This window comes from Magallana gigas, chromosome 7 (assembly GCF_963853765.1).
Source record: "Magallana gigas chromosome 7, xbMagGiga1.1, whole genome shotgun sequence".
In the NCBI taxonomy this organism is placed as follows: domain Eukaryota; kingdom Metazoa; phylum Mollusca; class Bivalvia; order Ostreida; family Ostreidae; genus Magallana; species Magallana gigas.
The window spans coordinates 43,975,210-43,988,195 of NC_088859.1; the positions used below are offsets into that span (position 1 = coordinate 43,975,210).

General features: G+C 35.8%; 1 protein-coding gene across 7 annotated transcripts in view; it reads left to right on the forward strand.

Moving 5' to 3' along the window:
• The window catches only part of LOC105339670 (laminin subunit alpha-2), a 44,109-nt gene that overhangs the window by 24,869 nt on the left and 6,254 nt on the right, over positions 1-12,986 (forward strand). For 5 of the 7 annotated variants that reach the window (XM_066067300.1, XM_066067302.1, XM_066067305.1 and 2 more), the window contains 30 exons: positions 20-203; positions 366-505; positions 595-828; positions 997-1,137; positions 1,414-1,587; positions 1,709-1,891; positions 2,010-2,128; positions 2,306-2,420; positions 2,703-2,843; positions 3,183-3,304; positions 3,636-3,719; positions 5,271-5,461; positions 5,618-5,760; positions 5,937-6,029; positions 6,875-6,986; positions 7,142-7,298; positions 7,561-7,756; positions 8,179-8,295; positions 8,594-8,751; positions 8,865-9,003; positions 9,426-9,522; positions 9,790-9,906; positions 10,029-10,208; positions 10,341-10,495; positions 10,687-10,836; positions 11,077-11,228; positions 11,341-11,491; positions 11,600-11,730; positions 11,842-12,007; positions 12,511-12,658. In XM_066067300.1, coding sequence (XP_065923372.1) covers positions 20-203; positions 366-505; positions 595-828; positions 997-1,137; positions 1,414-1,587; positions 1,709-1,891; positions 2,010-2,128; positions 2,306-2,420; positions 2,703-2,843; positions 3,183-3,304; positions 3,636-3,719; positions 5,271-5,461; positions 5,618-5,760; positions 5,937-6,029; positions 6,875-6,986; positions 7,142-7,298; positions 7,561-7,756; positions 8,179-8,295; positions 8,594-8,751; positions 8,865-9,003; positions 9,426-9,522; positions 9,790-9,906; positions 10,029-10,208; positions 10,341-10,495; positions 10,687-10,836; positions 11,077-11,228; positions 11,341-11,491; positions 11,600-11,730; positions 11,842-12,007; positions 12,511-12,658 — 4,390 coding nt within the window. Of the gene's footprint in view, positions 1-19; positions 204-365; positions 506-594; positions 829-996; positions 1,138-1,413; positions 1,588-1,708; positions 1,892-2,009; positions 2,129-2,305; positions 2,421-2,702; positions 2,844-3,182; positions 3,305-3,635; positions 3,720-5,270; positions 5,462-5,617; positions 5,761-5,936; positions 6,030-6,874; positions 6,987-7,141; positions 7,299-7,560; positions 7,757-8,178; positions 8,296-8,593; positions 8,752-8,864; positions 9,004-9,425; positions 9,523-9,789; positions 9,907-10,028; positions 10,209-10,340; positions 10,496-10,686; positions 10,837-11,076; positions 11,229-11,340; positions 11,492-11,599; positions 11,731-11,841; positions 12,008-12,510; positions 12,659-12,769; positions 12,918-12,986 lie in introns of all 7 variants that reach the window. The other 2 variants (XM_066067301.1, XM_066067303.1) reach the window with 2 other exon arrangements.

Genomic DNA, 12,986 nt, shown 5'->3' on the forward strand with positions numbered 1-12,986 from the left:
TTGATTTTCTCCTTTGCAGGAAAATTTCTGGGGTCTGGGTACTGGGAACGGCTGCACCCCCTGTGAGTGTGACAGACTGGGGTCAGTCTATTCCCAGTGTGACCAGAGGACTGGACAGTGTACTTGTAGACCTGGGGTGGAGGGTCAACAGTGTGACCAATGCCGACCGGGCTATTATGGATTCTCCATCAGTGGCTGTAAACGTATGTCATCATGTAGAGTTCATGATTTATCTGTAAAAAACGTATAAAATATTCTCATTATATTGCAGTAATTAAAAGTTTGACGGTTCTTGTCTATTTATGATATGGAAGATCATATATACCAGTACTTGGAAATATTGATAAGATGTAAAATTCCAACAGGATGTCAGCCTTGTGATAAGCTTGGCCATGTGTGTGATCCAGTCACTGGTCGGTGTGTCTGTCCCCCCCTTACCACCGGACCACAGTGTGGTCAGTGCCAGCCCAACACCTGGGGTCATGATAGAGTAACAGGTTGCAAAGTAAGAACACCTGTCACACAATCAGAAAATGAATTTCTAGATAATTTTGATCCAGAACCATAAACAAAAATATTCCTCTACGCTTCCAGCTTTGCAACTGTGATCCACGGACAGCAGAGTCCAGACAGTGTGACCTGATTACTGGACAGTGCACCTGTAAGGCGGACTACACAGGTGATAAGTGTGACCAGTGCTCACCTGGCTTCTACAATCACCCGAACTGTCAGCTCTGTCTGTGTAGTGCTGATGGTACCGACCCTAGCAGCTGCAACAATTCCACGGGGGTCTGTCAGTGTGATAATAGGGGGCAGTGTCAATGCAAGGTACTTGATGGGTGTGTGTGTCTGTCTGTGTAGTTGTATCTTAGTAGATCTGTTTTCTTTGAATAAACGTTGCAACCAAAGACATCTTGATTGGCAAATTTTCTCATTTATATTGTATTCATGGATTAGGAATCTTATTTCTATGTAACTCTTACTTTTTCCTCTCAGAACAATGTTGAGACTCGTACCTGTGCTCGTTGTCGCCCAGGATCCTTCAGTCTGGACCGAACCAACCCCTATGGCTGCACAGAGTGTTTCTGTTTCGAGCGATCCAACAGATGTGACCAGGTTCCATATGTCTGGAGAAAGGTATCTGGATGTATATCCAGACATTGTAATTATATTGCAATAATCCATTAATCATTTACTTAATAAATATTAGCTTACCCAGGTTCCTTGTTACAAACATTTTCACATCTTAGTACTCAACTCATATCTCTTAAAGATTAGAAAACACTGAGAAATAAGATAAGGAAATTGATGACAGTGGGACCAAGTTGTATTACCCAGTATCATAAAGTGTTGAAGAAATGTTGAAACTCCCAGTAGTTTTATATGTTTGTGAACTGTTGTTTTATTTTGCAGGTAGAGATTCCTGGGAGCAGTATTTCCTTTGACCCCCGTGTTACAGACAAGGTGACTCTACAGTATAAATCTTACGCTGTCATTCCTCGCAATTCTACATGGACAGCTGTACCACAGTCCTTAGCATCTAAACCGATCTACTGGAGTCTCCCTGATAGCTATCTTGGAGATTGGGTATACAAATTTATCCAAAATTCCTTTATTACAATGTACAATGAATTTCAAATTAAATGAAAAGTATGAGTAAAAATGAAGGTTTCTAAAGGTAAAGGGCTGAGCTATTTTATTTTGGTAGACCTTATCGTACAATGGAAAGATGAGATTTGAGGTTGAATACAGATCTGATAAAGGACCTCCATCCCGAGCCGATGACAGTCCGGATGTTGTGGTCATCGGGAACAGCTTCCAGATGGTTCACAAAACATCAACACCCTGGTCTCAAAGAGGAGAGAAATCAATTTCTGTCAAGTTTCATCCAGTAAGTGTTGACTCTATGGCCTTCTTATGAGATACATGTATCAGCATAAAGGTTAATTTATTAACTGAAGGGAAAAACTGAAGCCCTGATAGAAATAACTTTTTGATCCGGATTTTAGACAGAGTGGATGATTGTTGGATATGGAAATGCTACCAGGAGTTTGATGATGATTGTTCTACAAAATGTCACAGAGGTTTACATAATAGCCACACCAGATGACCAAGCCAGAGCTGCCACGTGAGATTTCAATACATTTCTCTCTATTTGTTAAAACTTTAATTTATACATGATAAGGTTCCAACTGAACATACCAGTACATATTTTCATGACATTGTAGATGTAATATTAGAAAGATGGAAAAATCATAATGATTTACATCATGCACTCAATGGTTCAGATTTCTTTTTATTGTAGGTTGAGGTTTTTGTCTGTGGACAGTGCCCAGCCAGGAAATGGTAGCACAGATAACCCAGCCCTGGGTGTGGAGATTTGTCAGTGTCCCCAGCAGTACTCCGGTCTCTCTTGTCAGGTAACAACACTGGATGGCAGTAAATATTAGTCAGCACAAACCTAATGTAGTCAATGCTGTTCTGTTTACCAAAGAAAATAAAAATTATTCTTCATAAACTTTATTATTTTATAGTACATGTAATTTAATATAAATATAAAAGTATTTGTAAGTAAATTTTACATTTTTATGAAAAGTTTGCATAAGTATTGTAATCCACTTATTTATATGTAAATTTAAAGCAGTTACTAAAAAGCCTTATGAACATTGATATCATATTCATGAAAAATATTTCTCTTCAAGGACCCAGCAGATGGTTACTACCGACTGAAGCACAATGTAACCACAGATATATCTCATCCAATTGTGGTGATCGGGGAGGTGGTTCGCTGTAACTGTCACCGACACTCGGACACCTGTGATCGGGAGACTGGAGTGTGTCAGGTACAGACTGTTGAATATCAAATATGTTATCCTGGTCCAAGTCGAGCTCATTGAAAATTAAAGGACTATATACTGGAATAAGGGTCTAAAATGGCTCCCTGAAAAATTTAATTACTTAAATATTTTGGTACAAATGTGCTTGTTTGAAGCTCAGTTCTATGTGTGCTGTAGGAAAAACAACATAGCATACCTGAAACTTTTTCAAAAATGTTGATTCCTGGGGGTCAAATTTGGTTCTTAACATATATTATACAGCTGTAGTTCTTTTATTTTCGTTCCTTTCCTAGTTGTCAAACCTGTGTTGATGTACATTTATGTATTTTTTTTTGTCTACTTAAGAACTGTCAGCACAACACTACAGGAGGTCAGTGTCAAAGATGTCTGCCTGGTTTCTATGGAGATGCTACCAGAGGTTCATCGGTGGACTGTCAACCCTGTATCTGCCCTACCATAGAAAATAAGTAATAAACGTTGTTTCTGTCTGACCATTTAGAATAAGTTATAAATTTTAATGGAAATCTATTGAAATCTGAATCATTTTATGGAGCAATCTACTTCTTGTGTAATGTTCCTAACTTTTGATGTTGATAAATTCATTCAAAATGAAGAAAAAATTCAAGCTTAATTGTACTTCACTGCACTTTAGAAAATGTAAATGGCTGTGCAATTTACTGGAACCATTATCGACACAACAATTACTTTTAAACAGATCTTAGAATTCCATGCTAAAAATACACATGAACCTCTGAATTTCCTCTTGCTGAAATGGTTCATAGTGTTGATTCTGTTCAGTTTTAGCAGTACATGTGAAATAAGGCGTGGTCAGCTGATATGCACTAACTGCACAGAGGGTTACACAGGGACAAGATGTGAATCGTAAGTCTTTACATTCATACACAATGCATTCCATACAAACTGGTCAATCATCAACAGAAATAGAGTTGGGTTTTTTTAAAGATAAAAGTTAACAAGAGGGAATATGGTGTGTCAAAGGTGTTTTGCTTCTTTTTGAAAATATACCTGTTAATTCAAAATGAAATGATTAACTGATGTGCACAGATGGCCTGTTAAACAATAAAAATGATAGGATCTGGCTTGATATTTAATGAAACTGGAGCATGTATACTTATACAGAATTCAAAATTATTCAAGTGGGTTGAAATTATTTGAGAAAATCAGAGTGTTGACTATCATGATGGATATTTTATGGAAATATAGTGGCATTGAAAGATGGTAGTATTTTTAATGCATTGTGTTGCAACTTAAAAAAGGTTCATTTAGATGATTTAATATGTTAATGCTATGATGGAAGTTCTGATATAAAATATGTTCCAGCCTGGAAAAGACACATTATAAAAATGAATTGCAATGCATAGCTTTTAGATACTGATCAAATCATGAATCTTCAGCAAAAAGAAAAAAATCCAATTACATGGATGATTTTGAAAATATTTATGTAATATTTTCCATGAATAGTGATTTTGTAGATAAAGAACATTAAATGTACTTTAAAATATTTAACCTACAATATATTCCTTTTGTATATTTTGGATTGAAGTAATATTTGGTTGAAATGTTTTACATATAATCCATATACCTTTCATGCTTATCCTACATGAAAACAATTTTTATTTTTGATATGCTTTTGAATTTAAATGCTCTTTGAAATCCTTTGTTTGTAAATCAAAATCAGGGCAGCGTAAACTTAATGAAGGTTTAAACCAACAAATAATATTTAAGTGAGAATAATCTGCTTACTCAGCTATAATTATCCTTTGCATTGAGTGACAATGCAGGGCTGAGGCAGTGTTGTCATAAGACCTTAATTATCCCAACCCAATTAAAAACCCTCAAACAATGGCATCACTCTCCCACTGAATTTTAATCTGTCGTCTTAGGAAATTCATTCATTCATGTACTTGTCATGGGACACATTCCAGACTCTATAAACTGAAGGAGGCTATTTTTGGTCATTCATTGAGAAATATTAGTGGAAGCATGTATTTATTATATCCATGTCTTTTATTATTGCTAACTGATGCTGCTTTTGCAGGAATTTTAAGGTAATCTTCTTAAATATCACCTTGCCATCACCTGCCTAATTCATAGTTTATTTTTTATTCATTATTGATGTTTAAACTTTGTTGAATTCTTAGCAATATTTTCTAAGAAGAAAATTTAACTAGCAATATTCTCTATGAATGAAATTTGATTGCCAATTTTTTATTTTTGAAATTCTTGATAATGTGTTTGTTATTACTACATGTACTAACAATGAAATGAATTCAGATTTTTCAAACTAGCCTAGGATAACAAGAAATAAAAATGTTATTTCATAAGTTTTTCAGTTTAAAAATGTTAATCTGTATCTTAAAATACATTACTTATTTTTGTGTGGTACATATATTCTCAAATGTTTCATGACAGATGTGCTGATGGTTACTATGGGAACCCAAGACAAGCTGGTGGTCATTGTTTGCCGTGTGATTGTAATCCTGAGGGCTCGGTATCATCTTCCTGTAACCTCCAGGGCCAGTGTCGGTGTCTTCCAGGAATTACTGGAGACAAATGTGATGGATGTCAGCCGCGACATGCCGTGGAGGATGGAAGATGTGTCTGTATGTGTGCAAAAATATTTTTAACGTGATAATTTTGTTTTTTGTATAATTTTTAAAAAAAATTTCTATTAAGAGTTTGCATAGAGAGCTCATATTTTGTGACCCCCTCCTCATCAACAGTAATTTTAGAGCATGCTTTTTTGTTGTTTTTTGCAGCATGTGATGAGGGTTGTACTGCTGACCTAATGAAAGAGCTTGATGACCTGAGTAACATGACTCGTCAGGTCAACCTCACAGGCAAACTTCCTGTTCCTTGGAACCAACTGTGGAGAATTCAAAATGAAACAATTTTACTCAAGGTAGAGATTTCTCTTATCTTTCACTATTGTTTGTCAAATTAAAAGCTTTTCAGAATTTATGTTATTTTATACAATTTTGAATTTAAAATAACGAAAAATCATCTTGTAATTAAAAAAGAGGATTAAGGATTTATAAAGAGTTATGTTGACAGTGTTGTTGTGACAATTTTTCTCAGGAAGAGTTGGAGACTATCAGGACAGCCGAACTGAGTCATTTGAAATCACAGGCAAATGACCTTGAGCGAGAGGCCGACTCTCTTCTCACTGAAGTGAGTGGTATCTTTGTGGTGTCTGTCTAGTATCTGTGTAGTTTATAGCTTGTATACCTGTGTAGTCTGCAGCTTATATATCTGTGTGGTGTTACCTCCATGGGCTTTGATTTGTGTGCTTCTGGTGTTGATCTTTTGTGTAGTGTAGGAAATCCTCTATAGTGTAGTGCACTTGTTATAAAGAAATATGAGCTACAATTTTTATTAATCCAAAAAAAATTGTTATTCATAGTAAGATAACATAAAATTATGGTTTTACATATTTATGTTCTATTATCCATAGTTTTGTGTGAATAGCTATTTAAATGTTATGATTCAAGCAAATTTTCATTATTGTTATCCTGTATAAAAATCAGTCAGTAGTTTCGTAGGTGAGTACTGATAATTTATATCTTTGATTAAATTTCATGATTTCAATTTATTTATTTGTATCATAAAGGTAACTTGCAGAGTTATCATTAAAACACACTTTTATAGCAAGATAAAGATGTGAAAGATACTGCTCATATTTCTTTAAGGATATATATCTCTCATAAAATGTAGCCTTATACCGTCCTTTGTGGTATATCCTTTGGTACCATAGATTTATATAGAGCTCTACCTAATGCCTGTTTTTTTTTCATCAACCATATGTAACTCAGCTTTGTAGATTTCATAATCTTTGTAATCAATTCACAATACAAATTCAAGTACATGTATATACATTTTTTGTTTAAGATTGAAAAATCAGCTTCCCAAAATAAACTTGAAAACTCGTCAAAATAGTGTTTTGTTTTCTTCCCTGGAATAAATCGCTTAATGATTGAAAAGCATTATCTTTAATTGTGAATTGTTTGTTTATTTAGTCTAGGAGAGCCAAACTTCAGGCGACTCCTCTGGAGGAGAAAGCTGTATCTCTGAGGAACAATGCCACAAACCTGGAGGCCGACCTCAATGAAACAATCAGAGACATGAAAGGTGAGTGTAGCATGATAATGATGGTCAATTCTATCAGTATTTAACAGATATTTAGAAATATGCAATTCTTAATTGATTTTCATAAATGGAATATTAACCCATCATCTAAGTCCTGAAATGACCAACGGTCATGTAAATTGTGACATTATTTTCAGACTTTGTGGAGAAGCTGGTGGATACGGTGCAAAGTCTGTTCCACAATAAAAGTGGAATCAATGTGACTGATGCTCTAGAAAAGGTCAAGGTCATCCTGAAGGAGATCAAGGACAGGAATTTCACAACAACATTAGATAGAGCCATCAAGGAGAACAAGTAAGTGGCAAGGCTTCCTTGTGTCATTGTAAAGGATGGGAGGGATTAAAAGCAGGAGTTTTACTAAAAATTACTCATAATATAATGAAATAAAAAATAGTTAATCATATTTGTTGACATTCTCCTTAAAGAAGTGTGCAACAATGTAATGACTTCTTGTCATCCTTCTCCTACTAAAAAAATTTTTAAGTGTACAGTGTATTCATATGAGAATAATATTGAAAAACAAACTTTTAGAGAGATTATTTCCATTATTTTTTAGATTAGCAGAAGAATTGTCAGAGAAATTGTTAAATATGACGAACAAGCTTGTGAATACCTCTGGAATAATGGATGACATTCAGGCTCTATTGGATAAGCTGCTGGACCTCCAGAGGCATTCCAACGAGTCCAAGAAACAGTCTGACGAAGTGTTCACCCTGATTAGTGGCATATCCAGAATGCAGAATTCAACAATGGTGAGACTATAAGCTGTAGCAATGAATTACAGTCTGTGGCAAATGTTTGAATGATTCTACCAGTTGTATGTCAGTTTGATAGTGTTTGAATTGATATACTGTGGAATCATTAGGTTTTGTGGTGGCTCAGTTTTCATGGAATTCATGGGTACCTCTCAACCATGAATTAACATCCTCCACAAATTAATAAAGTCATATTTCTTTTTGTAGGTACATGTATAAGAAAATACACGAAATTACTTCCCAAGCACCTATAAAATTTCATCAATTCACAAAAATTGGCCCCCATGAATTTTAATGATTCCTCAGTACCAGTTGTATGTCACTGATCCAACCCATGAAAGGCTAGTTTTTCTAAGAGTTATTCTCATTTTTGATAAGATATCTAAGATATATCAACAATCAATTATGTTGATTTACAGGACACGGTGCTGGAAATAGACCAGAACTATGATAACTTGATTGACGTTCTAGGGGAGGGACACACACTCAACCTAGAGGCAGCAGATCAACTCAGACAGGTCAAGGAAAACATTGAGGTAAAATAACAGGTGTACTCAAGCAGGTTAAAGAAAACATTGAAATAACAAAATAACAGGTGTACTCAAGCAGGTTAAAGAAAACATTGAAATAACAAAATAACAGGTGTACTCAAGCAGGTTAAAAGAAACGTTGAAATAAACAAATGATAACAGGTATGCTCAATCATTAAGGTACAAATCACAGATGTACTTAAACCTATCAAATAAGTTATACATGAACTGGTGTATAAAATATTTTGATGGCATACACTTTATCAATAATTTTTAAAATGTAATTTATTCTGACAAATTGCAGGATATAGAAAAGAAAGCAAGTATTTTTGACCAGATTTTGCCTGAACTTAGAAAGAAAGTCAATGGCACAAAATCCCAGATACCAGCCGTAGAAAGTAAAGTCAGAGAGGCTGAAAGTCACGCCAGGAATCTGTCAAACTATGCCGAACAGTTAGAGAGGTATAGCCTGCTGATTTGTCTTGTTGGAATTACTTCAGAATTGGTTCGTTTTTCTTCCCTCTGTGAAACAGCCTAAACATAGAATAATTGGAATGATACACGGTTTGTTTCAGGGAATTTGAAAAAACCAAAGCAGATGCGGCTGATCCCCTGAAGGCGGCCCAGGTGTATAGTAATATCGTGAAGGCTGTCAATGAGGCGGAGGAAGCTGCCAAACGAGCAATCCAGGCAGCTGAGGAGTCCATCAAAATTGTAGGTTCCGTCACAGTTATATTTATTGGGACATCAGAATTGTAGGGCACAATATCAAAATTAAAATTGTAGGTCACATAACATTTAATTAGGGTAAATCAAATTAGTAGTTAAATAATGAAATCAATTTATTCCAGTTATAATGGGTCCATTAAAACTATAGGTTACATCACAGTTGAAAAGTGACATCCTAACAACAGTAAATTGGTACATGTACTGATTCTTAGTTTCACACTGCAAGACATATATATCGACTCTACGGTACTTTCATGATATTGACAGTTTACATGAAAATGAACATGCAGTCATAACTTTTGAAATGTTTCTTGTACCAGCATTTGATTTTGGCTGTGCTTAAATGGAATTGTTTCAGACATAGCATGCTATATTGTTTACATGACTCAAATGTTTTGCGTGCCTAGGCTGGAGTGAAAAACATCACTGATGAAGTGTCGCGCTCCCTGAACAAGAGCAGAGAACTCCTGAGACAAGCCAAGCAAACTCTGAGGAAAGTCCCTGGTATGTCAGTAATGCTCGAATAATCACTGTATCCTCTGTCCCACTTTATATCTGTTTTGTTGATTGGATACATGAATCAACAATTTGGAGACAATCCTTCAAATGATAAGTCAAACTTGTCTTCTTCCTCTAGCACTTTCCTTTCTCTACCTTATGTTCTCTGATGTTTATTTACCCGTACTTGTTCATTTGTCATTCCTCTTTTATTAATTTGCCTGATAATTGTTAAGTTTTTGTGATGCATGCTTACTTGCCTCTACATTTCAGAGTTAGATAGGCATCTAGATGTTTTAAACAAAGATTTGCTTCGACTGGAAGAAGAACAGAGCCAGATCAGACAGGGACAGTCAGATATCAGGGACATTCTCAACCTCCTGCCTGATGGTCAGTCTATAAATTCTCATTTGGTTTAAATAGGAAAACTTATTTTTCTTGTGTTTTAAAACACATAATGGAAGTAGAGCAATTTTATGGGTACAATAACTTTTGTTTTCATTGATTGACAGATCTGAGTGACAGAGCTTCAAAGGTTTCCAAGGATACGGACAAGACCTCCAATGATGTAAAAGCATTGGACAGAAAAGTAGATGATATTGAAAACAACATTCAGAACTCTCTCATCCCCAGGTTCAACCAGATCAAGAATGTTAGATTGGATGAGGTCTTTGAAAACATTGAAAATTCAAGTAAGCTTTTAATCTTCAAGAAGATAATTCATTCCCATAATCAACAATAGTAATTGAGTCTAATAAAGATATGTACCTGTCAGACAACACATGTTGAAATAGAACCATAACCTATCCTTTTCGTTTGTAAAGTTGACACGGCTAAGGAGAATGTGAAGCAGATTGGCGCCATTGTGGAGGGAGTGGAAGCTGCCGCTAACAGAACTATAACTGCTGAGTCAAGACTCAACGACAAACTCAAGATGCTCAGGGACAACATCAAACAGGCTCGTGCTCAGGCAGAAAAGGTGAGCTATTTTTGCAGCACAGAGGAGAAACACTCTGACAACTCATTTTCTATAACCCTGACAGTTCCTGGAAAGAATATATCTTTAATGGCTCAAGATAAGCTCTTTGAGTTCAAAGTTTATACTTGTGTAATTCAATGGATCATGAAAGTGTAAAGACTATGCAGTGACTCAGATGAATGTGTTAACAGGTGAAGGTGTCCCTGTCAGCCAGCGGTCAGTGTGTGAGGTCCTACCACTCCAAGTCTGTCCCCGGGGTCACCAACAAAATCAGCTTCTCCTTCAAGACAAACAACACTACCAACAACCAGATCTTCCTGCTGCTGCAGAAATCTCCCACAGTCAGTAGCTTACACTTAGTCTCTATAAACAGTTCATTAATTGTTGGGTTTTTTAAATATTTGCCCATGTAGAGTTTGCTTTAAATTTTATGCATTTATAACAAACGGTAAATATATGTCAAGTTTTCAATAGAATTTTGTTTGATTTTGTGTTTTAGAAAATCTGAAATGTTAGTGCTCTGCTGAATAAAAAGGAACACAAACTTAACAAAATCTCTAAATGTGCTGTATTTCTTTTAGGAATTTCTAGCAGTGGAGATGATAAATGCGAAGATTCAGTTTTCCTGGAATGTTGGTGCTGGCGTGGGGAGCGTTACCAGTGACCTTCCCATTCAGAGTGAGGCTAACTTCATCAATACCATTGACAAATGGTACCATGTCAAAGCCGACAGGTCAGGAGATTATTTATCAGCAAAAAAGCATTTTTCTGTAGACCTTAGTTTAATGGCAAAGCTCATGTCTTCTCAAACAACATGTTGACTAGTAGGTATGTGAAATTTTCAGGCTTGGAAGAATTGGAACATTGGAAGTCAGTAAGCTCTCTAATGTAAATGCTGCTAAGAAAGTGACTGGGGTCTCTCCCGTGGGCCGATCTTTCCTGAGGCTTGATGAGAACTCTGATCTGTATGTGGCCGGTGTGCCTTATGGAATAGAGGTAGGTACATGATGGTCCCCAATTATAGAAACATAATTTTTTTAATGTACAGTCTAAAACTGTTTATGATGAATTCTTCATAAGCTCAATGGGTTTGTTTTTTTCCAGAAATCATCAGAATTGAGAAGCACATCCAATTTCTCTGGATGTATGAATGAAATGTACATTGATGATCAGAAAATTGGACTTCACAACTTTAAGACCACCTCCAAACAAGGCTGTTGGGGGTGCAGAAATGTGTCAGTAATATTCTTTTATTGAGTTTCTAGACACAATCTGTCATTGTCTGAATTAAAAGAGTTTTTAGGTGTTGTTACATGTATGTCACTGTCACTTTTTTTCTTCATCAGGCCTGCAGCCAACGTGGAACAGACTGGCACCTTCCACTTCGATGGGTTGGGGTATTCAGCCAAACCTCAGGTCAGATCTTACAGAAGCACAACATTTTACGTCAAGATGGAGTTCAAGACTTTCTGGAGAGACGCCATCTTGCTGTTCACTGGAAACAATAAAACTGTAGGTGGAGAACTAGTAATAAAAAATGAAATGAGAGAACATTCAGAATCTTCGGCTTTCCATATAACTTTTAAATGAATCAATGTATTAATAGACGTGTAGAATTTATTAAATGCATTTCAACCTCATTTTTCGTTTAAGATTTACATGTAATTTTAATTTGTTATTGTTGAAATATCTGATGTATGATGTTATTAAGGCTGGGTGGTCAATGACTAGTCCATACAATTATCTTCAAACTGACTAAATCTACTCCTCTAACCTAACTGAAAGGGTGACATGGCATAATATTTCATGGATAAAGCAATTAACATTTGCTGTATAATTGATTTTAATTCCACATGTAAATAATTGAAATTCATCTAACTCTTGTGTTTTTTGAGGGAGGAAAAAAACTTTAAAATTATCTTGACCTCCTAGCCTCATTACCTGTAATTTGATATTGCTTGTTTTTTGCTTTCAAATTTCAATGTTCCATGTGTTTGATTTTTCTTGACTTCCAGGGAGATTTTCTATATATCGGTATACAAGATCAGAAACTGGTCCTGCAGATCTATACTGGTGGCGACAGTTATCTTTCAATTTCCAGCGCATTAACGTATAACGATAACAAGTGGCATACCATAGTTACAGAGCGAGCCAATCTGGATGGTACTGAGACAATGGCGGCCTTAAAAACGCTGCTGCTAACCCACTCACCACAAACTAATGCATCATTGTTTCAGTTCACTTAGTAAAACTCTATTAATTTATCTATTACAGGGTGACTTTTTGTCACTTTCGCTTGAAAATAATCGAGTGGTTTTGAAGTTTTACCTTGGCGGTGTTAGTTTTGCACGATTGGAATCCAATAAAAGTTACGCTAACAATACATGGGTTGGAATACGGGCTGAAAGAGAGGGGTCACAGGGTACTAACTCTTGCAGATGTATCTCTGGGCAATCAAACAAAATATTAGTTGGCTTTTATTTATCACTCA